At 34.1% G+C, this 25,446-nt stretch overlaps 1 protein-coding gene across 1 annotated transcript; it reads right to left on the bottom strand.

Moving 5' to 3' along the window:
- Positions 1-1,567: 1,567 nt before the first annotated feature.
- LOC101258577 (probable ethanolamine kinase) lies at positions 1,568-13,861 on the bottom strand. Its single transcript, XM_004245131.5, has 11 exons — positions 13,595-13,861; positions 12,179-12,270; positions 11,861-11,967; positions 10,639-10,744; positions 5,026-5,148; positions 4,633-4,724; positions 3,623-3,707; positions 2,867-2,972; positions 2,678-2,744; positions 2,094-2,186; positions 1,568-2,003 (listed from the first exon to the last, which is right to left on the bottom strand). The coding sequence occupies exons 1-11, from the start codon at positions 13,699-13,701 to the stop codon at positions 1,863-1,865; spliced, it is 1,119 nt and encodes a 372-aa protein (XP_004245179.1). The 5' UTR covers positions 13,702-13,861; the 3' UTR covers positions 1,568-1,862.
- Between the last annotated feature and the right edge of the window lie 11,585 nt (positions 13,862-25,446).

The following is a 25,446-nucleotide window of genomic DNA, read 5'->3' on the forward strand; positions in this document are numbered from 1 at the left end:
TTATTTATTTTTTAGAAAAAGAAATGATAAGTAAGAAACTTATATATAATAAAGTATTACGGAGTATAAATTTAAGAAATACAAATAGCCTCCATGAAAAGGAGACCGGAATATGAGGAATCAAGCCCTCACCAATAAGGCGACAATTCAGATAACCAACCAACTAAGTTATTTAAATTTTTCATAACTAGATATAGTTTACACTCTAGTAAAATGACAAAACTATTCAAACTAGTATATCTTGTACATAGTTTCACTAGTATATCTTGAAACTCAAACGCATCTTTTGAACATTGTTTTACAAGTCCAAAATAAAATTAAAATAAAAGAATATCCATGTTTCTGTTCTTATATATTATGTAACTACTAAACTACTAGCATGATGTTGGAAACACGCTAAGCAATAGTGAAATTAGACGTTTTCTTCTCTTTTTTTACTTTTGGGGCAAGGGATAATGTTATCTTGGCACGCTTAAAAGCCATATTGACTTGTTTTGGCATCAACATAGTACCAAATACATTCAGTTGTCAAACTATTTATCCAAATTAGGATTCAATTCAAATTATTTACTTTTAATGGATTCATAGCTCAAATTATTTAGTTACCACCTTAATGCATGGTGTAAGCATTGCTAAGAATTAATCCTTTATGATTGTATATTCATATCATATTGGTGTCATATAGAAATGAACTTAATCCTCTGTTAGGATTGGGCTCTATTCTTAAGAAATAAATAAGAAACAATGTTGAGAAAATTATTAAAGTCACAAACTTATTTGTCAAATTCTAAATTAGTAGAAAATAATATTTTGTGATATTCTGTCAGGTATATTAAAACCATTCATATAGGACTGAGCTTAATCCTTTGTGATAGCCCGTCAGCATATTGATATTCTATCGGTATCGTATAGGATTAAACTCTTTTTTTAAAAAAAAAAATATTAATAATGATAATAATAATAATAATAATAAAGAGAAAATTATTAAAGTCAATATCTTATTTATTAAACTCTAAATTGTACAAAAAAACATTTTTATATTTTGCAATTTTTTTTTAAAAAAAAAACTGTATCTAAATTATGATTCTTTTGAAAATAAATTTAAATTAAAATATTAAAGAATTAAAATTGTACCTCAATGATATTATGACAATTTGTAGATATACTATCATGAATGGTCGAGTAATCTCATTGAAGGACCGAAGCAAACCTCACTAAAAACGCTACTCACTTAACTCATTGATACCATCAAAATATATTATACTTTAATGATATTAAGAAAGATCAAGCAGTCTTTCAATAAAGACACTGCTCAATTACTCTGATATCTTTAGAGTATACTCATATAGGAAGAGAAGGGTGGACACGGACATCAACTTGATGTCAATAAGGAATAAAAATAGATACATGACATTTTAAAATGTAAAAGGCCAACGAAAGTAATGAGACATTCAAGGGTAAATATTTAACTTTTTGGAGTAAAAGTTTTCAACTACTTTTTCAAAATGGGTTGCTACGTCGTTGAACTATATTCAACAGTTTTGTATAGAAAAAGTAATAACCAAAATGAAAAAAGATCAGATCCTTGATTTCAAAAATATATTTCGTGTTCAAACTTCAAGAGATGAATTATGATGTATTGCACAACACTTTAATATGCTTTCTGGAAGAAAGAAAAAATTATTTTTGCAGAGTCCAACTTGACTATTATCAGCAGCTATTTCTACTTTGCAACAAATGAGATCAAAATGTTCGTGTCAATCGACAGCTTTAAAGAGTTTGGAACTGTGTTACATGAACCGTTCGCCCACGTTTTGAGAGACATGACTTTCTCCTTCTGCTTTCAAGAGTTGGGAACTGTGTTACATCAATCTTTTACCCAGCTCGGGTTTCGAGAGATATGACTTGGCTAAAGAGAGGACTTTCTCCTTCTGCTTCTTGTATTCATTATAGCGCAGGAAGAAGTAACTGATGTAATCAAAATCGATGGGTGACATTTTCGCCTAGGAATAACCATAACAAAAAGATTGAAATATGAGATTATCTTTTGGCATTCTTTGGACTGCATCTAAAATATAGCGTAATATCAGTACCTGGATCAAGGCCCAGAGAGCCCAGTATAGGTGTGAAGCTAGCATGTAACTACTGGTCTCGACATATAAGGCTTCAAGGTCCTTGTCAGATACCTGTCATCAAAATTAACTTAGATATACCTAGCAATAACTGATGTTTAACTTCAACTGTTTTCTCCCAACAAATCCACAAGAACGTGCATATTGTAGCAATGTCGTTATGTTCCAGAAAACAAGACTTTTTGGTCTGATTTCTCCCAACAAACTCACAACAAACATCATTTCTCCCATCAATATTGTAGCATATTGATGGGAACAAAGTCTTTCAACTCCTCTCGGGCACTAAATCATGATACTATCATAAAACCTTTATTTTTGGTCAATTTGACTATGCCTTCTCACAGATTGTTTTGCACAAGCTATCCACCCATAAAACTTCTCCATCGAGTTTGCTGTATAATCTCATCTGTAATGTTGGGAGTGTTTCTGATTATTTTTTGGGGGGCTAAATAATTGTTTCAGAAACTATAGCGCTACACAAGTTCCATCCTAGCTATACGACATGCAAACTTAAGTATAAGAAGTCCACATATTTCCTCATTTACCTTATTCGGTTGGTCAGAATCCAAATAGTGCCTGAAGAAATGAAACTGCTGATCCTTATTTGGATATCTACATATAGAACCACCTCTAATATTAGTGATCATTTTCAACAAAATATCACCATAAGATAGAGGGGAAGAAGAGGACTGAGGACATGGAGAAAGAGATGCAGAGAGGGAGATGCAACATACAAGCTGTAATCACAATCGTAGCCAGCATATTCATTGAAGTGATTCCCTATGTCAAATCCCCTGTAATTGTAGGATCCATACTCAAAATCAATGAAATACAGCTTTTCTGGATTTTGATAAACGGAAATGAGGTTAGTACAGACAGTTAAGTTCAGCATTTAATTGTAACTAAGAACAAACTCATCAAGCAGTTCTCCAATATGAACAAAAGACACCAAGATCAAATTTAGAAATGTCAACCATTTGATGCAATGTAAAAACCAGATTGAAATTTTTTTAAAATCATTCAGATATATTTTTTTTATGGGATAGACTATTTTATTTGACGATATTAATCATGTGGGAAGTTTTTCAAACAAAGAACATAAATGAAAGCAGGATTCGCCTGATAAAGTTCATCCAAAGACTTATGTTGAGTCTTTATCACAAGAGAATACGAGTCACTTCAGAGAAAATTCGCTCCCTTACTAACTATAATAAAACCTTGAGAAAGACGAATAAGCAATAGTGACACTATATGATCACAAGCATAAAAATTTGCATAAGTAATACCAAATAAGATGTCTGCGATGTGCAGAAACAATTAAGTGATCTAAATGGTAGGGTTTTCTTCTCCAACAGATGAAAAGGCATCTTGAGATTACTGAATTTTATCATGACCAGGGAGACGCTGGAGAACTTCTAATTTTAAATGTCATGACAGAAGAAAGTACCTCGATCAAGATATAAATACACGGAAGGCTAGATCACAAGTACCTTTCTCCTCATTAAGCATCAGATTTCCAGAGAGTAAGTCATTGTGAGCAAACACCACTGGGGCGTTAAGACGGTCAGTCAATTCCTGTTCCAAAATTGCACGTCTTTGAAATAAAGAGATATATCCATTTAATACATGAAGCCACATAATACAATGTCATTCTGGCCCAATATCAAATAACTTTCAATATCATCCGCTTTACAGAGGTAGTAGTAATTAAGCTGATAATTTATCCTAAAGAAAACTCGACTTAATCTTTTATATATTTCAGGTTTATTAAGCAAATTTTTTTACAATAAAGCCAAGATGCATTTTATGTGGAAAATAAGAACCATTAACTTTGAAACCTACAACATTTCATTTGTGCCAACTTTTGGGTGTGCTTAACTACAAGCAAGATGTCAAATTGAAATACGTATACAAACTCATCCAATTTGAAGCAGTCTAAACCATATAGCATGATGGAAGATGAATCAACACCTAAAAAGTTCTTTGAAGGTTTTCGTAGCTGCTGTAGGAGATTCCTAGATCTCTTCAGCAAGATAACAAGAAAAAAAAGAAACAGTTAAATTAGGAAAATGACATGCTGAACATCTTATAGCTATTGATTTCGCCAAAAGGGGTTAAGGAAAATTGCTAACATATGGTTTCAAATTAGCTTTTTCTTTTCTACCCACAGCCGCTATCCTTTGGGTGCGCACAGGGTAAAATCCCTGCTGCTATGCAATAGCTCACAAACCACATAGGAGAGGTAACCCGCACTAGGCAAGTATGGTATGACGAGCTCGACGCAGAAGGTAAACCCCTTGCTTTCGCTGGCGAGGGGTTTCAAATTAGCTTATCTGTGAGAGCAAACTAACATAATACAGATTAAGAAAAAAGTAAATGCTTGTAGGGCTGAAATTTGCTCTGTTATGGAGAAGATATTGGGAGAATCCCCTCCCCTTGGGTGGACAGCAAATTATAAATAGAATAATAATCAACTACATGTCATGGGAGGTGGGACTACCTTGAGCTCTATGATTTCATTATGAACTTCCGGGAACAAAATTGTCTCATACTTTATCTTCTTCTCACCATCATCAAATTGGAGAGTTGATGCTGTAAAAATAGAAAAATGATCGGGCTTGAGATGGATCTTTCGTCCTTGCAGTTAATCCAGTACAAGTGTTCCAGTCTATGAGACTAGAGGGATCCTATGTTGCTCGGACTCTTCAAAAAAGTCGAGGGGTGTTTGTCAGGTCCTCCGAAAGCAGTGTGCTTTTGAAGGATCTGACACGGGTGGGGCAACATACTTGGAGAGTCCGAGCAACATAGGAGGGATCCATACATATCAACCAATTCAGGGAAAATGACGTATCATGATATAATATCACTGGAGAATGTTCAGTAAAGGATGGACCATTTTTGTAGAACTTGAGCACATCATTCCACACTTGAGGTTCTTTGGAGCCCGGAATTTCTACCTGATGGAACTTTCGGAGTTGCTTTGCAATTTCAGCAGCAAGCTTTGGGTTGCTCATGTCTGTTGAAAAAGTTACAAGAAAATGAGAACTAATTTGCATTAATAACACCATGAGGATGGAGAGAAGTGAAAAATGTAGGTATCCCTGAAAAACAGGGTGCCAGAGAATAATTTCAAGTGCAACAAGTCAAACAAGATCTGTTGATGGAAGGACTTAAAGACAACTGTCGTGCTAAACTCTAGTCCTGTTACAGGGTTTACAAAGCTCTCCTTACTATTTAAACACGCTCTTCTCAACCTAGTTAGTGGACAAGTTCTATAAGATTCAAACCACCGACTTCTTTTTCAGGAGGAGAGGCAGACACGCAAAATGATGATAAAATGACTATGCTAATTAGGCAAAGAAGATCAATCTTGAACAATACGGTTTTATACAAAGATCAACAAGGCCAGTGAAAAATGAAAGGCGCGGGATAATTAACTATCATGGAAGCTCACGTATCTTTTATGCACATTTTGGTTGCTAATTATAAAAACAATTCCAACCTATGTAATGATCAGCATCTTTTTATTTCTTCAAAATGGACCAATCAATATTACATCTATAAGAGATCTAACGACAACAACAGCTTAAACCATGGACAAATCATGCCAAGCATATGATATGAACTATTTATTACCAGATTAGCCCCTTCCGGCCATTATCCTTTGAAAATGAACAAGAGAACATTGAAGGGGACGAACTGAGATAGTACAATATAGGGCATGCCTTTTATTTTTGGCCAATATTTTGTGAAATCACATAATTCTGTTAGTATAGATGACATGATTAGGTCCCATTCATAGAAAAAAAAATTGTGTAGGTTTTTACTTTTTGTCAACAACTAGTTTATGGGGTTCTCCCCACCACATCAGCAAATTATTTATTTATCATAAAGGGAACTTTTTATTTGGCTTAGATGATTGGTCATATAAAAGCAGCTACAGAGTCTGGAAGTCAAACCTTAGACCTAAGGGAATAAATTTTCTTTTGATGGTTTGACTAAATACAGGAAGTTCTCAGCACCAAATGAAAACCAATGGGGAACATCACAGCATAGGATGAAGGAGGACTGCAGATTACGAACTCAAAGTTCATTTCACTCTAAGACGAATTTAACTACAAAGGGACTTCCAAGAATGTATCTTACTTCAGATTAGGGTTCCCTAGAAGTCTATAACTAGTAGGTATTCTATTTTTCAGGAACCTTAAGATAAATTGACATGGAGAGTTTGACCTAGTAGGTTATAGTGTTCTAGTAGAATTTTGTGTTTCTCTGTAAATGAAAGGTGGTTCAAGGGCTTCAAGGTGAACAGAGGGCAAACAAAATGTACTATCCATTTCACATCATCTATATGCGGATGATACTCTCATATTTTCTGAACCCACAGCATGTCAACTAAAGTACTTGGTCTTTATCGAGTGTTTTGAGGCAGTCTCAAGACTTCGTGTCAATTGGTGAAAACAGGTTAATTTCAGTCAACTCCGTGAGATTTACAAGGCATGACAACTACACTTAGCTGTTAAGGGAAGTCTTCCAATGGTTTTGTTGGATCTGTCTTTAGGGACAAAACATAAAGCACAACTATTGCAGGAGGTGTGAAAAGATGGGAAATGAGTTTATCCAGCTAGAAGAAAAATACATTTTTCTAGGGGGGCACAGGACACTTGAAATCATAATAACAGTGAGTTGGATTCAATGCCAACATATATTATGTATTTGTTCCCAATGACCGTTAAGGTAAAAAAGAGAATTGACTAGCTATGGAGAAATTTCTCATGGAAAGGCAATAGAAAGTAATTTCAACCTAGTGAAGTACAGCATTGTCTCTATAAAGAAGGTTCAGGCAGAGGTGGATCCAGATTTATGCTTTATTGGTTTGAATGCGTAAACCTACCGCAGCTCATTCGATTTATTGAATTTTAAATCTATTATATTATTTACTGAATATTTTTAACACATATACAGGGTCCGAGCTAATCTATTGGGTTTGAATACATATTATATCCTCCCCAGGGTTGGGCATCAAGAACTTAAGAGTACAAATTAGAAGCCTTTTGATGAAATGGCTATGAAGAAATGATGTTGAAATCAATCTGTAAGGAGGAAAAAGGATCACAATACAGACAGAGGTACTTTCTCACTGTTGTATATGCCAAATGCTCTACTATTGAAAGGAAAGCCTTATGGGAGAGTCCAGGATATGAACAATATTGTTAAAGCCCTTGGTGTATTGGTGGTGATTTTAATGTGATTATGGATTCTATTGAAGAAGTTGGGGGCAAGCCTCATAGAGCTTACAAACGTTTGGATTTTACTAGCACAATTGATATTTGTGGTCAGGTAGAAAGTGGTTTCAGTGGCTCTAGATACACTTTGGTGCAACAATAGAAAACCAAGCAAAAGAATCTGGAAGAGACTAGACAGAATATTTGTCAATGAAGATTGGGAACAACTTTTCAACCATAACCACGTCAAACATTTGGCCGGAACTTGCTCTGATCACAAACCTTTAATCATTAAATCTCACAATGATCAGAATCACCACATTTAATACTTACGGTTTCTTAATTTTTGGACCAAGCAGCCAGATATCATAAGGTTGTTAAACGAGTTTGGGAGACTAAATCCTATGGCAATGCTATGTAGAGGCTACAATCAAAGTTGAATCTTCTCAGCAAAAGCTCAGCATATGGTCCAAGAATACTATGGGAGACATTAATGAGCAAGTTCATTACTGGGAAGCCAAACTTCTTATCTTAAAAGATGATGACTTGTATGACAATACTGAACAGGCTAGAAGTGATCCGAATAAGGGCTATGCCAAATACACTAGATAGATTCGTATTCAAGATTCACTTCTAAACAGAAGACTCGGAGTAAATGGTTTAAAGATGGTGATTGTAACACTAAGTACTTCCATAACATTTTGAGGGATAGAGAAAAAGGTTACATTTACATAGAATCAGAAATAAAGAGATAGATGGGTGCAAGTGATGAGAAAAATTGCAAGAGTTGCCATTAAACATTTCAAGTGTCTCTTCAACCTCCATCAAACCAATAGCAACAGATGTACTACTAACTGTATACAAAAGATTATCACCAATGATGATAACGAGTTTTTGACCAAGATTCCAAATGAAAAAGAGGTCGAAGTATGACCAAGGATAGTTTTGTCGGTCCTGATGGCTTCAATGGATGTTTCTATCAGACTTGTTGGGATATTATCAAAACTGACATTGCAAATTTTGTACAAGAGTTTTTTTAAAGGAAAGGAGCACTAAGTATTATATTCATAATCGCCTAGCTCTAATTCCTAAGATATGGGATGCTAAACCAGTGGACCACAAATGAAGTTAATAGTCCTACAGTAGCAGTGTGTGGAGAACTATCAGAAACCAATGGCAAGCCTTTTGGGAAAATGTGGAGATTATTCTGGGAGATGGAGGGAAAACTGATTTTTGGACTGATCACTGGATTGGGCAAAGTAATTTGAAGTCTGTCCAATTCTTTATTCTATAAGTTTACAACAACATGACACGATCAACGAAATGTGGAGTCAACATGGGTAGAATCTAATCTTTAGAAGAGCTCTCAATGACTGGGAAGTAGAGAGTTTCGTCACAATGATTCAGATATTGGGAACTTTTGGTGGTTGCACAGATTCTACCGACAGGTTCAAGTGGAAACTTAACAGTGAAGGGGCCTTCTTAGTAAAATCAGTGTACTGGCAGTTGAATCAAAGAGGTCCTGTAAAGAAGAATTGGCCTGGAAACAGGTGTGGAAAGTGAATATCCCTATGAAAGTGTCATTGTTTGTCTGGTCGGTGATTAGGAAAGCTTGCCTAACTAAGATAAGCTACAAAGAAGAGGTCTTCAGATTTGTTCAAGATGTCTTTTGTGTGAACAAGAAGGTGAAAACAATGAACACTTATTCCTACACTGCAGAACACCTATAAATATGTGGCACATGTTCTTTTGTATTTTGGGAACAACTTGGGTAATACCTAGTTCTACTTTGGCATTGATGAACAATTGGTTTGAGTATTGGGAATAGAGGTGGGGAGGACGACTGGTGGAAGATCATTCTTGCTTGCATTTGGTGGAAAGTATGGAAGGAAAGAAATGGTAGACATTTTGAAGGCACTAGCAGTTCTATCGAGAAACTTAGGATGAATTGTCTTAGCTTGTTCTCTTTTTGGTGTAAACAGAATATGTGGGGGGAAGTAGGAGAGTTAGTATATCAAATAGGCAATATATGATTTGTATAGGGTTTTGGGCAGGGGTTTAAGCACCTTTCCGATGCTTGTAAAGTTTCAATGTAGCACCTTTTCACGGGATGGCTAAGTTTTTATCGAATAGAATCGTTACTTGTCTCAAAAAAAGGGCTATCACAGTGTAGTTTTGTCAAGAGAACATGTGGTGTGCAAAGACGGGTGCTCCACCACCTATGCATGTCAGATACTACAAAAGTAGTGCATTTTGAAGAATCCGACACGGGTACGACAACAATTTTGGAGAGTTCAAGCAACATAGTCCACCACAAGGAATAGGTGGGGAGAAATATTGGAGCACCATGCCCCATTTTTCGCAGGATACAGAAATCAAGATAGGGAATGGAAGGAAAGACTCTTTCTGGCAAAATAATGGACTAGGACACTCTCCTTTTAGAAATGTGTTTCTTACTCTTTTTAACCTATCACAGGAGACCAACTTTACACTAGTACAAAGCAGGGAGGCAGACTTTGGAGCATTCAGAAGAAATCCTAATGAATGGGAAATTAGAGTGATTGCAGAGATAATGATTAAGGGTTGCAAAACATATGCACCAGTCAATATGATGATCCTCTGGACTATTACTTTGCATGTTTGGAAGATGTCAATCTTTTGGGACTGAAACAGGTTACACCAAGAACAGTTTAAAAGTTTCTTTTGAGCTGTAATAACAATTAACAGGTTAGGACTGACTAAGCACTTATATGAAAACTTGGAACCATACCTGCTTGCATTTGGAGGTGCAGTCAAAATGAAGGAATAAAAGATGTTTCATAGGACAAGAAAACCCTATTTCTAAGTTAGATCTGATTGCATCACATTGAAAGCTCTCTGGTGTAATTTAGAAACGGCATCAGGGTTTTTTAGCTTTTCCTGATGTTGCTTTAGTTTCTATTTTTTGGTGTAATTGTAGTGCATTCTTAAGTGCTGCTGTTGACATCAATTAATGCTTAATCTCAACAAAAAAAAAAAATATATATATATATATAGAGAGAGAGAGAGAGAGAGTGTGTTTACTTTTTTGATAAGAATACAGTCTACTTCATAATTTTGTTGTTCCCGGATTTTCTGATGCCTAGTCCTGAATAATTCTAAATAGGAATGGGAACACATAAAAGTTTCTAAATCACAAAGGAAAAATGAAGTCGGGAAGGTAGCCAAAAGTTATTTACGCTAAACCACGAATAGTATCTACTACATATAAGCTACAAGTGGAAGTCTGATTAAATGCCTACCTGGGGGCGTTAAAGTACGTGCATCAATAAATGACTGAACCATGCCATTCCCAAATACTGCAAGCAACTTGGCACCAAACCCAGCCGCTGAGAGGTGTTGAATCGCCTAAACACAGGTACTTAACAATCATGACGTGTGCATGATTCATGAACATGGCCATAGTTATAAGAACTAAATAAATAAAACTTCAAAGTTTAGAGGAGAGTGAAGACATCCATTGAAAATACAGACTTCAGCAAAGAAGGCGTGGAATTATGGGCTAAACTTATGCAAGAAATAACATATTAACTGATCACAAAATGCTTAGACCTATGTAGTCAAATCCTGACAGTAAATATATATTAAGAACAAAAGTAAACTTGCAGAACATCAATCATAACATCCAGAATCAAACAGCTGACTTTATGCCTAAATTTTGAAGAATAATAGATGTACAACTCCTAACAATAATTATTGAGAAAGATATTTATAATTAAGCATGGCCACGGATTTGTGATATAAATGTGCAGATAATAGGACTCCAAAATACTTTCTCCAGAGAAAATAATTCAACTAGTCCCTCCCCCTCTTCTTCCCCTCACTTTGAACAAAACATGATTTTAAAGTAAATTGTAGAACAAAGGTGAAGTCCCCCATTAACTTGGCAAAATACATTACCCCTATTTGGAGAGAGTAACTTTTTTTCTTCAGTAACAATTTTTTGAACATTACATACATATTCTATAACTTATTCTTTATGTACTTCTATATAACTTTTAGATATGGAAACTTTGATTTTTGTAATACTGAGGAATCAATGTCTAGACCGTATGTAAATTTCGTAGTCTGAACACTGTTCTTCTTCTTAAGATAGAGGAGTAGATTCCAAAATGTTTTGGAGGTTGACTGGCTTATTTGCCTCAGTGGGTAAGAGTACAAGACTCACATGTGCAGTCTATGCATACTCTTCTTAATAACAGTCCGACTGACAAAGAGACGAGATAAGCAGAAATAACACCTAATGAAGCTATACGGCAAGTTGACATCCATATAACATCCTTTGTGGGGAGAAGAGAAGATACAAACACTAGTTTTACAGATCAAATAACCTTATAGTTAAAATGAAAAACAGATAACCCAAGAGTAGTTGACTTAAATTACTCAAAAGTCAACTGTTACCACTCCATATAATAGGAATAATGCACGGGAAAAAATTTATCAATCAAAGCCTCTGAAACTCACCTGCATTTCTCGTTCACGGTTAATGACATATTCAGTATTTGGACCATATAACCTAACTGTCATATTTTCATGCTTTCCGTCATCTTCTCTTACAGATACTTTTAGCACTGCAGAAATAAATAGAATATTATTAGGACATACTACAATCTTAGCTGATAGGGTCAGTACTAAAATTTACTGAGCAATAAAGATATTAACAGTAAGAATCATTCTTTTTGTCATAGGATAGTACATATGGCACACAAAATTTCAGAATGATAAGTTTGGAATGCAAATGAGTGCTTAAAAATTGCAAATTCAAACAACATAAATACGCACATAGATTTGTGATGCCACCAGACACAGTCTCTACAGAGAAGTGAGAACCATCTAGATTTGACCATTGGTTGAACAAGTCCTTGCACAGTTCTCTGCACAGTTTCAAGCCAAGCTCAGAAATAGAAGAGGAAGAATAAAAATTAGCCTCAATATACAGGTGCGTGCATACGCTAAATATACTTCTGAGTGTGTGAAGAAAACATTTACAATACATCTATTTTACATACAAATTTAATCAGCCTGCTAAATCATGTCCCATTTAGTCTCACATATACTTCCCTGCTAAATCATGTCCCATTATACTTGCCTGCTAAATCATATCACATTTAATCTCACATATACTTATTACGCAATAGCCAGAGGAACACCTAAGACCTTTTTCTTTACGACGACAGTGTCTTGACAACCATAACCACCTCGACTAGTTCACTGGATACATGTTGCCACCTACTAGACCTACCAAGGCTAAGACATATGGCATAATTCACCTAGTATCGCTTTTGCTAGTGTTCAACCTTGATTTCCAAGGTTGTCATTCCAACTCTACGTCCACTAGGCCACTCCCTTCGAGGAATAAGTAGAAGCTTTATAAAAGAACATAATCTTGTATTTTGATTATCCTTAAAACTAAAAGTTCATCCGTCAAATGATACAATGTTGTCATCATGCTATATTTACAGATAAATTCATGGACTCACTACATCTCATAGTAGTGTCAGTTAACATTCCATTCATTCTTGAACGCCAAAATGGTGCACTATGGTCTTAGAGCAAGTAAAATACTTTGAGATGAGAAAATACTAATTCTATACATCCAACATTAGAATTTTGGTTTTCATAACATAAACAAGGATTGATACTCGAAAAATCTAAAACTGAATCATTTCAACCAGTAGGAAAATGAAGCTTTTATATCATGTCTCACTAACAAGCTGAAGAGAACAATAATCATAGAGCTGAGGTAAAGTCAACCATTTTACACTGGAATCACACCGAGTCAATGTTAATCCAACATATTATTATTAACCAATATATCAACTCAATTCAAATCATAAATCACAGCATAAAAGAGATTGACAAGACATCCATCAATCCTACTTTTCTATTTGTTTGTCTTAATTTATTTGAAGCACAAAGTAAAGAGACAAAATAAGGCTTTTAGCACATGAGTTGACATAAATAAACTTATAAAAAGTCATGTCAATTGTTACTCTAGTTCTAAATATAGAAAGTAACAAAAATTGAAAAAGTAGGAAACAAATCCAGAAAAATGGAGTATTACTATTGAATTAATACTAGACAAAACGGTAGTCCATACCTAAATAGCAAAACCACAACATATCAAATCAAAACATAAAGCCAGCATCCAAAATTGAAAACTGCTCAATTCAGATAAAGCGGAAATCGAAAACATACACGATTTTAGGCTTAAGATGAGTAATAGAGAGAGAATGATCAACGGTGAGGGAGGAATAGGGAATATTGGCGGTAAGGCTGTGGCGAGCTCCTTCTGTTACTTCCATGGCGTTCCAGATCTTTGCTGCTGCTGCCCCATGTATTTGGTGCTCTTACTATTTATATATTTCCTGCACATTATTCAAATGCTTTTTTTTGGGTCTCACACTTTTAGATGTTAGATTTACATGACCGGGAAGATCGTCTTTTTTACGTTAAGACAATAATGCCCTTGCTCTAATCCTAATCCTCTTTCATACTTTTGCGATAAAAGTAATAAAGCATCGTATTCGGAAAAGGTTCTTTTCCATTTTCTAACATGTTCGGTTTGATTTTTTATATTTTATATTGATGTATTCAATAAAAATAATAATTATATTATTTTAAAATATTGACTTGACACACTATTAAGAAAATGATTATATATTATATGTAGATATTTATTATAGGATTTTTTTTTATTTTCTTCTAAAAAGGCAGTTAGCTATGGATAGTTTCAACACAATGAAGAGACAAATATGATATATCAACAAGAAAAAAAAAATTAATTTGTAACTCGATATTTTGTTATTTAAAAATATTTTATATTTAAAATTAAAAACAAAGTAAAAGCATAAAAATTAGTTATAAAAATGCATTAAGAGGCAAATTGCTAAAGGCCTGTCTAGAGGATCTAAATATAGTACAAAACAATTGGAGGTTACCTCTAAAAACTACAATACAAAACATGATTAAGCAATTGAATGACATATTATAAATCGAGGAAAGGTGGGGGAGTGGGGGGTTTACTTATATATGCCACACAATTATAGTTGTAATGACTTAATTGGTCATTTCGCAAACATATAACACATACTTTCGGTTATAAATATTACATTAACCTTCCTTTTTTGACAACAAAACTATTATTCAGCTTAAAATGGACAAAGTTACCCTTATATTATAATTTTTGTTTTACTTAAATAATTTTATTATAATTTTTCACATCATTATTTCGATTGATATACGTAAATCATGAATGTCATTTAACTTCTTTAGGTTAGGTAATTAGATTAACACTTATTGTATTATTATCATTTTTTATCGATAAGAATATATTTTTAGCAAAAACAAAATTCGCAGTTCTTAACTAAATAATCTATGAATTTTTTTATACATAAAAAAAAAAGAATAGCAATCGTTATACAATAAAAGCAGAAAAAAAAGGTAATATTCAAAGTGATTTCAGACTATCAAATAGAGGTAACAATTAATAGCTCGAAATATTGACTAATAAATCCAATCTAAAGAAATTTAGTACAACACACGTGACAATGAATAGCTTCTTGCTTCTGTAACTTTTTGATTCAATTACGAATACATGATCTTAAGATCAAAACTGATAAATACTTATAATTGTTTAACGAAGCTATTATCACGTCTAATTTTGGATTTACTTTATGTAAATGAGGTGTATAAAAAAGAGTTGGGGGAAAATAACATTTTGGGAAGCTCATTCTTGATATTCTACTATACTAAAAGTGTGTGTAAGGAGCTTGATATTATAAACATGTCAGCTTCTTGAGATAAATTTACATTTGAGGGTATATTAGTCTTATTATTTCATAGATTTCGATTTTCATAAAATTTGTTGGCACTATACAAGGTTAGTCAACTTCAATTTATGAATGACAATTTTCATCACCAATGGGTGATGATGTCACAGGTGTCTAAATAATCTCAATTTTATGTAAATAAATGTCTTTGCGTGATCTTTAATTTTGAATAATAATAAACTTATTATCTTAAAAATCACAATGAAGAACACTTATAAGTATGCAATGGTAATAGGACTTTTAATAATACTTGATATTACGGGATATTGTAAGCTTTGGCCATTTGTAGTTTGAAAAACAGAGAGCAAAATCAAAATTAACAAAATAAAATATTATATCTCAGAAAGAATAAGGAAAAATTATATTTAATCATAAAATTCTCCTACATAATCATTTTTGATAAAACATAACTAATTCAAAAGAAAAATATATAATAGAAACATTATTTCTTAAGCACTTAAAAAAATAAAGAATATTCAATATATATAGCTCAAAATCCATTATTTTCATCCCTTCACGTTATCATTTCATCCTATATGCAAGAGTCAAGAAAAATAATAACAAATATACATTATTAATCATAAAATAAATCTCAAAGATAACAAAGCAAAATAATTTATCTAGAAGAAATAAAAATATGTTGACATGTTAGTCTTGCTTGCTAATTAAAAGTAATATATGAAATAATATTTGAAAAGGATAATGCACCTCAAAGCTTATAAATATTGTAACATGTCTTCCACTAATTCTCTAACCAAAGATGACTACAAAATAACACACAATTTTAGTGTGATTTTATAGTGTTAATGTAACCTTTCACATTAAATAATCAGAAGTTATGAATATGAAAGACTTAAGAGGTTATGAATATTAAAGGTTTAAGAGTTATGAATATTATTATACTAATTTAAGAATAGAATTTATATAATTGAAGAGGTATAAGTTTATAAAAAAATAATTGAAAAAAAAAAGGAAAAAATGTCAAGTAAAAGAAAAAAAATAAGAAAAAATGAATGGAGGTCATAGAAAGATGTCGCATCGCCTCCTCTATGATCCTCATTTATATATATTTATTAGTCAAAAAATGAATCTCAAAGATAATAAGACAAAATAATTTATCTAAAAAAATAAAAATATGTTGACATATTAGCCTTACTTGCTAATTAAAAGTAATATATGAAATAATATTTGAAAAAGATAATGCACCTCATGAGCTTACAAATATTGTAACATATCTTTCACTAATTCTCTAACCAAAAATGACTACAAAATTACACACAATTTTAATTTGATTTATTAGTGTTAATGTAACATTTCACATTAAATAATTAGAAGTTATGAATATGAAAGACTTAAGAGTTATGAATATGAAAGGTTTGAGAGTTATGGATATTATTAATAATAATTTAAGAATAGAATTTATATAATTGAAGAGGTATAAGTTTATAAGAAAGAATATTAAAAAAAGAGAAGAAAAATGTCAAGTAAAAGAAGAAAAATAAGAAAAATGAATCGAGGTCATAGAGAGGTGCCACATCACCTCCTCTATGATCCTTATATATATATATATATATATATATATATATATATATATATATATATAGAGAGAGAGAGAGAGAGAGAGAGAGAGAGATTCAATCAATTCATGGGCAAATATTGACAACATAGGCGTCTAAATACCCCTAAGATCAAGGTACAAGAGTGACTAAGAAAATACAACGGGTAAAAGAAATTTATGACACATTTCTCACCATAAGGAAATATGAGTAGAAGTTGTTGGAGAACATCATTGTCTTCACTTATGAAGTATCACTGATAGACTGTGTCAGGTAGCATATAGTAAAAATAGTATCAGTACAAACAACATGTATTGATAAGCATTATCGATCGATCTGAACCGATCATATAATATCATGCAATTGCTCATAAATGTGAACATAAACTAGGGCTTTGAATCGTCATTCACCATGCTTAACATAATCATACTTCTTGAAACTCATATATTCTAGCTCCAGTTACCCCACCTACTTTTGGTGCCGAATCCACCTACTAAGAAGAGTTCCCAAGCTTACTGTTTATGTCACTCTCATATCATATCATAACCTAACACTTTTATCACGTAGAGATTTATCTAATACAAGATCGCTACGAACTCTATTAACCAACCTACTACTTTCCCTCAAAATCTCACACAACCACCTTGACCCTTGACCCTTGACCCATTCAAGTATATCACATGCAAGACTTTTAGTAAACTATCTTGACTCAAATCACCCTTATCAGATATATTCTAAATATGTAACCACCATAACAGGTCTCAACCTTTAAACAATCACCAGACCTCATTATATATCAATTTGACTTAGTTACCTCCAACTTGGCAAATCATATAACATACAATTAACATCACAACTACATAATGATAAAACTAGATTTTAGCGACAATAAATACACATATTAATGAAGAGTGTTAAATTTTTTATTGACATTAGTTAACTATTATCGATCTAATGTTGCTATAGACCTTAGGACATTTACAAAAAGTGTTAATTGTCATTAAAAATACATATTTTAGCAACAATTAAGTTATTGTCATTAATTATCGCTAAAAAATATTTTTGGTCTAGTGGTACAACATAGTCCAAACTCTCAATCCTTACACTGAATTGAAATGCACCATTACACACAAATGTAAACAAGTAACTAGTGATACAATCCAACACTTATAACCAAAAATACGACCACATGGACTCCAGTCCCAATGAACAATCAATGCATAAAACATGTCCCACATGATCATAATTACATATATTCAGTCCTCTCGTGGAATCAGAAGTGCATATATTCGATCCTCTCATAGAACCCGCACATAAATTGTTAGTATACTAGCACAATATTGTTGGAAAACGCGGATAAACAAAAAAATAGATATGGTAAAAGTAATGGAAATAAATGGAAAAATAGCGACACCAAGAATTTTACGTGGAAACCCTTCTCAATAAGGGAAAAAACCACGGGCTAAGAGAAGCAACTGATATCACTATAGTAAGGAATTTTACACAATGTAGTCACGAATACAATACTCAAAGTGACTATCACACACTCAAAAGGAAAAACACTCTTTTGGTTTCCAGCTTACTAAAAAATCGCTCACACTCTATTTTTCTTCACAAACTATTTTTCTTGTATAGTCTACGGAATACCTCACTTTGCTCTCAAAATGATTTTTCTCTCTAATTTGGTGTGTTTTACAATTGAGCAAGAATACTCTATTTATAGAAAGAGAAAACCATGTTTATGTCACTAATGACATAGGTAAATATAGCAAAGTCAAAAAAGGTTGCAAATCTGACCAATTTGCCAACCTCCAAATCTTTTATTTTAACCTCCAATTACTATTTCTTTTTAACAATTGCTTGTAGCAATTGAATAGCTAAAGTTGACCAAAAAATGGGATGGATTCAACAAATCTCCCCCTCCTGTCCTATTTAATGGAAGAAGGTATCTTCATCTTCTTTAAAGAGAGCTCATTCCCACAAGTTTTTTACATAACTCGAACTTGTATTTTGGTATCGTCTTGGTCAGCATATTTGCAGGATCTTCACTTGTGTGAATTTTTTTGATGTGAAATGATTCATTCTCCACTTCCTCACGAATCCAATGATATCTGATGTCGATATGTTTTGTTCTTGCATGGTATATGGAGTTCTTTCTCAAGTCCATTGCACTCTGGCTGTCACAATAGACAATATACTACATCTGATTCAAACCAAGCTCTTGAAGAAATTGCTTTAGCCATATCATCTCCTTGTCGGATTCAGTAGCCGCAATATACTCAACTTCAATTGTAGATAGTGCAACACACTTTTCAACTTTGACTGCCATGATACAGCTCTCCCTAAAAAAGTAAGCAAATATCAGTAGTGGATTTTCTGTTATCAAGGTCACCTGTGATATCAGAATCTGTATAGCCTTTCAAGATTGGATTTGATGTTGCAAAACATAAACATTCATCTCAGCTTCCTCTAAGATATCTGAGTATCCACTTCACAGCTTCCCAATGCTCTTTTCCCAAATTTTTGAGAAATCTACTGACAACACCAACTACGTGAGCAATATCAGGACTAATGCATACCATTGCATACATTAGACTTCCGACGATGGAGGGGAACTTTGGTCATGTTCTCTTTTTCCTCCCTAGTTGTAGGACACATTTTCTTCTCAACTTCATATGACCAGCAAGAGGTGTACTAACAGGCTTAACATTCTTCATATTGAAAAGCTCTAGTACACGTTCAGTGTACATCTTCTGGGACATTATCTCTGAGACGAGTGATTCTCATGCCCAAAATTTTCTTGGCATGACCCAAATCTTTCACAGAAAAAGGCTTACACAATTTTTTCTTCAGCTCGTCAATCTTGGAAGTATTCTTGCCCACAATCAACATATCATCCACATACAACAAAAGGATGATAAAATCATTGTCGAATTTTTTTATACAAGTATGCAATGATCTGAAGAAGTCTTCTTATAGCCTTGCTCCTCCATAATAGATTCAAACTTCTTGTAACACTGTCTGGGAGCTTGTTTTAGGCCATAAAGACTCTTTTTAAGTTTGCACACAAAATTTTATTTACCTTCTACTTTGAAGCCCTCAGGTTGTTCCATATAAATCTCTTCATCTAGGTCACCGTGAAGGAAAGTCGTCTTCACATCCATCTGCTCAATCTCTAAATTAAGACTAGCAGCCAAACCTAATACTATGCAAATCGAGGACATTTTCACAACAGGAGAAAATATTTCATCAAAGTCAATACCCTTTCTTTGACCAAATCCCGTAACAACCAATCTAGCTTTGTATTTGGACTTTAAGTTGTGTTTTTCAACTTTAACTTTGAAAACCCACTTGTTCTTCAAAGATCTCATTCCCTTGGGCAATTTTACCAACTCATAAGTGTGGTTCTCATGGAGATACTTCATCTTATCTTGCATGGCTTCAATCCATTTATCCTTGTGCTCATCTTTCATGGCCTCCTCATAACGTTTAGGTTCTCCCCCGTCAGTGAGTAGCACATACTCATAGGTGAATAATGGGAGGAAGGAAACCGCTGTCTTGTGGACCTCTAAAGTGGAATATTTGATTCGTCCACAACTTCATGAGCTACAGGATCATCAATAACAATGTCATTGTTATTATAAACATCAACATGTTGATTCGATACATGATTTTGGGCGCCACCATGATTATCAATCCCAACAACATCATGCACACTTGTGTGAGAAACTTCATCATGATGAACTATACCATCAAAACTTGAATATTTTAGCTTCTCCGCTTTGTCAATATCTTCAATTGTTTTATTCTCCAAGAAAATAATACCACAGCTACTCACAAGTTTCTTTTCAATTGGATCATATAGCCTATAACCAAATTCATCAAGGTCATACCCAATGAAGATGCACTGCCTTGTCCTGGCATCTAACTTTGACCTCTCATCTTTTGGCAAATGTACAAAAGCTTTGCAACCAAATACTCTCAAATGGTCATAGAAAACATCCTTTCCGTACCAAACATTATTTGGTATCACTTTGCAAAGCAACAGCCAGAGGTAGATTAATAACATGTGCAGCGATCAATAAAGCCTCACCCCAAAATGAGTTCGGCAACTTTGCTTCAGAAAGCAAACATCTAACTCTTTCCATCAAGGTCCTGTTCATTCTCTCAGCCAAACCATTAAATTAAGGTGTCCTCTGGTGTCTAATACCTTGATGCTTGCAGTATTCATCAAATGGTCCACAATATTCACCACCATTATCAGTACAAATACATTTCAGTTTCTTTTTCAACTGAAGCCTGAAACTACTTAAAGACACCTAACACTTGGTCTTTAGTCTTCAAGACATAGACCCAAAGTTTTCTTGAGCAATCATCAATGAAGGTGACAAAGTAGAGTGCACCACCCAATGTCTTTGTCTTCATTGGACCACATAAATCATAGTGCACCAAGTCAATCAACTCTGTCTTTCTCGAAAAAGGGTAGGACTTAAAGGAAACTCTATTTTGCTTACCAGCCAAGCAGTGCTCACACTTTTATAATTTAACACTTTTGAAAATTGACAAAAAACTTCTTCTTGGCTAGAACATTAAGTCCTTTCTCGCTGATGTGGCTAAGTCTCTTGCGTCATAACGTTGAAGAGCTATCACTCTCAACCACATTCACCATATCAACACAAGCAAAGGGCCGTAGTCCAGTATAGATCACGACGTTTGTTACCACGAGTCACAACCAAGGAATCCTTAATGAGCTTCCATTTTCCATAACTATTGGTAGTAACATATCCTTCATCATCTAAAACACCAACAGAAATTAGGTGCAGAAGAATATCAGGAGCATGTTTTACACTTTTCAAAACTAGTTTAGTTTCAACACTAGTTTCCAAACAAATTGTACCAATATCAACCACCCTAGAAACAGTCTCATTACCCATACTCAAGGTTCCAAAATCACCAGGAGTATAGGAAGAGAAAAAAACCCTTCTTTGATGTCACATGATATGCGGCACCAGTGTTCACAGCCCAGCTTGACTCATCACAAGCAATATTTATCATATCCGCTTCGAGGACAGTAACAAGATTATCGGTGGTAACGGTTGCTATGCAATTTTCATTGCCATCTTCCTTAGTTTCCTCTTTATTTTTGTTTTCCCTCTTCAACTTCATGCAGAACTTCTTTGTGTGCCTTTTCATACCATAATGATAGCACTCAATATCCTTAAGTCTGCTTCTGGATTTGCTCCTGGTTTGTTCTCTATACTGAGAACCACGAGTTTTGTTTCTTCCCCTAGGGCCAATTATCAGGACATCCGACAAAGAAAAACCTATATATTTTCTTCTATCTCTTCGTTCAAGACACTACTCTTGGCGGAATCCATAGAGATCGCACCATTCAGAGCAGAATTTGACAATAAAGTTCTAAATGTTTTCTGAGATCTGATAGGGAACTAAGTATAAGCAAGTCTTGAATTTCTTCATCAAATTTGATGTCCATAGCTAATAATTGGTTCATGATCCCTTGAAAATTATTCAGATGGACTGTCATCGGAGAACCATCATGATACTTTAAACTCAACATCTGCTTTATTAAGAACATTTTATTATTGCCAGTCTTCTGAGCATACAAACTTTCAAGATGCTCCCATAGGGTTCAAGCATGTGTCTCCCAAAAATATGGTTCAACACATTATCATCGACCAATTGCCTAATGAATCCACAAACCTGCCTATGCAACAGATTCCACTCTTCATCTGTTTTATTATTAGGTTTTGTAGTGATAAATACTGGTTTGTAAAAGTTCTTGACATAAAGTAGATCTTCCATTTTCCCCTTCCAAATGACATAATTAACACCATTCATAGTAATCATTCTGCTTGTGTTGGCTTCCATTGTTTTTTCCCAACAAACTGGTATCAGAGCCAAGGTTTTATCTGAGTTTGCTCTATGGTTGCAGCACAGTCTGAACTTCCACATCAGAAAAGACTAGCACAATACCCCAACTAATCAATCACTACAATAAAAATAACTTTTAGCGAGCATTAAATATTACACTAATAAAGAGTACTAACGTCTTTACCGGCATTATTTAAGTGTCATTAGAACTAATGTCACTAAAGGCTTAAGCGACATATGTAAAGAGCGACAATCAACTAAAGCTTAACCTTGCAAGAGGTGTGAGGACTGCATACTATAAAATTAATATTTCACTTGTCTATATAAATTTTTTGATGAAGGAATGTCGCTTGACACATTGCGAGCTAGGATTTCTTTGGCCTGGAGTAAAGCTAAAGGGCGTAAGTACTACAAAAAAAAAGGTATATCTCCAAATTTCATTTGTTTGTTTTTTTATTTTTGGACGTTCTAGACGACTAGTATTAGTGAAGAGCTGTACTGATCTCCTATATGATCTCTTGTATGGTTGACACTGGAAATTAAGTTAGAATAGGTGTTATCATGATTTTGGATTTCGGTATTTCGGTTTTCGGTTCGATATTCGGTTTACTTTTTTGTATTTTTTGGTATTTTAGTTCGATTTTCGGTACGTGTTATTTTGATCTTCGGTATTTCGGTTTAAACTGAAATATTATACTATAATTTATATTATATTGATTATTTAATAATTATTAATATTAAATAATTTTTTAAAAAAAGAAACTGTATCGCCTATTGCCCTATTCCTCTCTCTTTCACCTTCCTCCTGACTTTCTCTTGGCTCTTTCATCTTCCTCTTCCTCTACTCCTCTTCCTCTTTCAGGCGACCCGCCAGCAGCAGTTGCAACCGCGCCGTCCGCCAGCGACAGCAGCAGCAACCGCGCCGTCCGCCAGCAGCAACAGCAGCCGCGCCGTTCGCCAGCAATCAGCAACAGCTGCGCCGTCCGCCAGCAAGCAGCTGCAGCCGTGCCGTCCGCCAGCGGCAGCAACAACAACCGCCTCGTAAGCCAGCAGCAGCCACGTCGTCCGCCAGCCAGGCGCCAGCAGCCGCCGCAAGGCTCCAGCCCACTGCCTAGTCAGCCAGTCAGGTTTGTTTTTGTTATTTTCTTTTTTGTTCTTGACTTCTTTCATTTTTTTTCTTTCTGATTTTGTTTTTTTACTAGTTATTGTGAATTTTTTTATATATAGATGGCTGAACAAAAACAATTAAATATGAGTGTAGCTGATCAAAGTCAAATAAGTATGGCTGATTCTACGGATAATACACCTAATAATAGCAATGATCCGTCAATTGGTACAGAAATAACAAAAAAAATAAATCCTATATCTCCTGTTTGGCAACACTTTGAAAAGATTTTTGAAAATGGTGTATTAGTTAAAACAAAGTTCTTACATTGTAAACAATATTATGCTGCCAATACAACAAGAAATGGAACAAGTGGACTAAAACAACATTTGACTTATCAGTGTAATGTGTATAAACCTTCGACTGTTGCACCCGGTATTCAAAAATTATTAAATATTCAAGGTAACAATTTAGAGACTTGGAAATTTGAGCAAGAGGTAAATATGAGAGCTTTAGTTGAGATGAGTATTTTGGATGAACTACCTTTTAGTTTTGTTGAAAAAGAAGGCTTCAAGAAGTTTATGAGTAAAGTCCCGCCTTTGTTTCATATTCCTTCTCGTAGAACCATAACAAGGGATTGTTATGAAGTTTATGGTGAATTAAGAATAAATTTGAAACAATCTTAAAGAGAAATACAACCAAGAATTTGTCTCACAACAGACACATGGACTTCAGTGCAAAGAATCAATTATATGTGTTTGACTGCTCACTTTATTGATAGGGATTAGGTGCTTCATAAAAGAATATTGAATTTTTGTCCTATCACTAGTCATAAAGGTGAGCATTCGACTGAGTCTATCAGTAATTGTTTACTTGATTGGAAGTTGGATAACGTTTTTACTGTTACAGTTGATAATGCCTCTTCAAATAATGTGGTAGTTTTAGAGTTGTCCAAAAAATTAGATATGTGGGGAACTAATTTCATGGAAGGTAAGCATCTCCATGTGAGATGCATGACTCATATACTTAATCTAATTGTGCAAGATGGTTTGAAAGAAATTGGTCCTTCTTTCAAAAGGGTGAAACAAATGGTGAAATATGTTAGATCATTTTCTTCAAGGACAAGAAACTTCTTGAAATGTGTTGAAATGCAAAAGATAGAATGTGATAAGATGTTGTCTTTAAATGTGCCTACTAGGTGGAATTCCACCTATTTGATGTTAGACATAGCAGAAAAGTTTGAGAAGGCTTTTGAGAGGTTTGATCTTTATGATGGTAATTTTAATTCTTTTCTTGCTACTAATGTTTGTGAAGATAGAAGTACCGCAGGTTCAATTCAATATGAAGATTGGGCTAATGTGAGGAATGTCACAAAGTTTCTTGAAAAATTTTATGAGCTCACTTTGAAAGTTTCAGGTTCACGGTATGTTACTTGTAATGTTCATTTTGAAGATATATGTGAACTTGATGCTTATTTGAAATTATGTATAGCAAGTGATGACCTTGATTTGAGTAAAATGGCTTCGGGAATGAAAGAAAAATTCAAGAAATATTGGGATACTCCTGAAAAAATGAACAAAATGATTTTTATTGCTTCTATTTAGGATCCTCGCAATAAATTTGTGTATGTTAGTTTTGCTCTTGAAGAATTACTTGGGGGGGGGG

Source organism: Solanum lycopersicum, chromosome 8 (genome assembly GCF_036512215.1).
Source record: "Solanum lycopersicum chromosome 8, SLM_r2.1".
Classification (NCBI taxonomy): Eukaryota; Viridiplantae; Streptophyta; class Magnoliopsida; order Solanales; family Solanaceae; genus Solanum; species Solanum lycopersicum.

Coding starts and splice junctions, on each gene's coding strand:
- LOC101258577 (XM_004245131.5), bottom strand. CDS start 13,701: ATGGAAGTAACAGAAGGAGCTCGCCACAGCCTTACCGCCAATATTCCC. Junction 11,968..12,178: donor TGGTGGCATCACAAATCTAT/GTGCGTATTTAT, acceptor TTATTTCTGCAG/TGCTAAAAGTATCTGTAAGA. Junction 2,745..2,866: donor TACGATTGTGATTACAGCTT/GTATGTTGCATC, acceptor TTCTATATGTAG/ATATCCAAATAAGGATCAGC.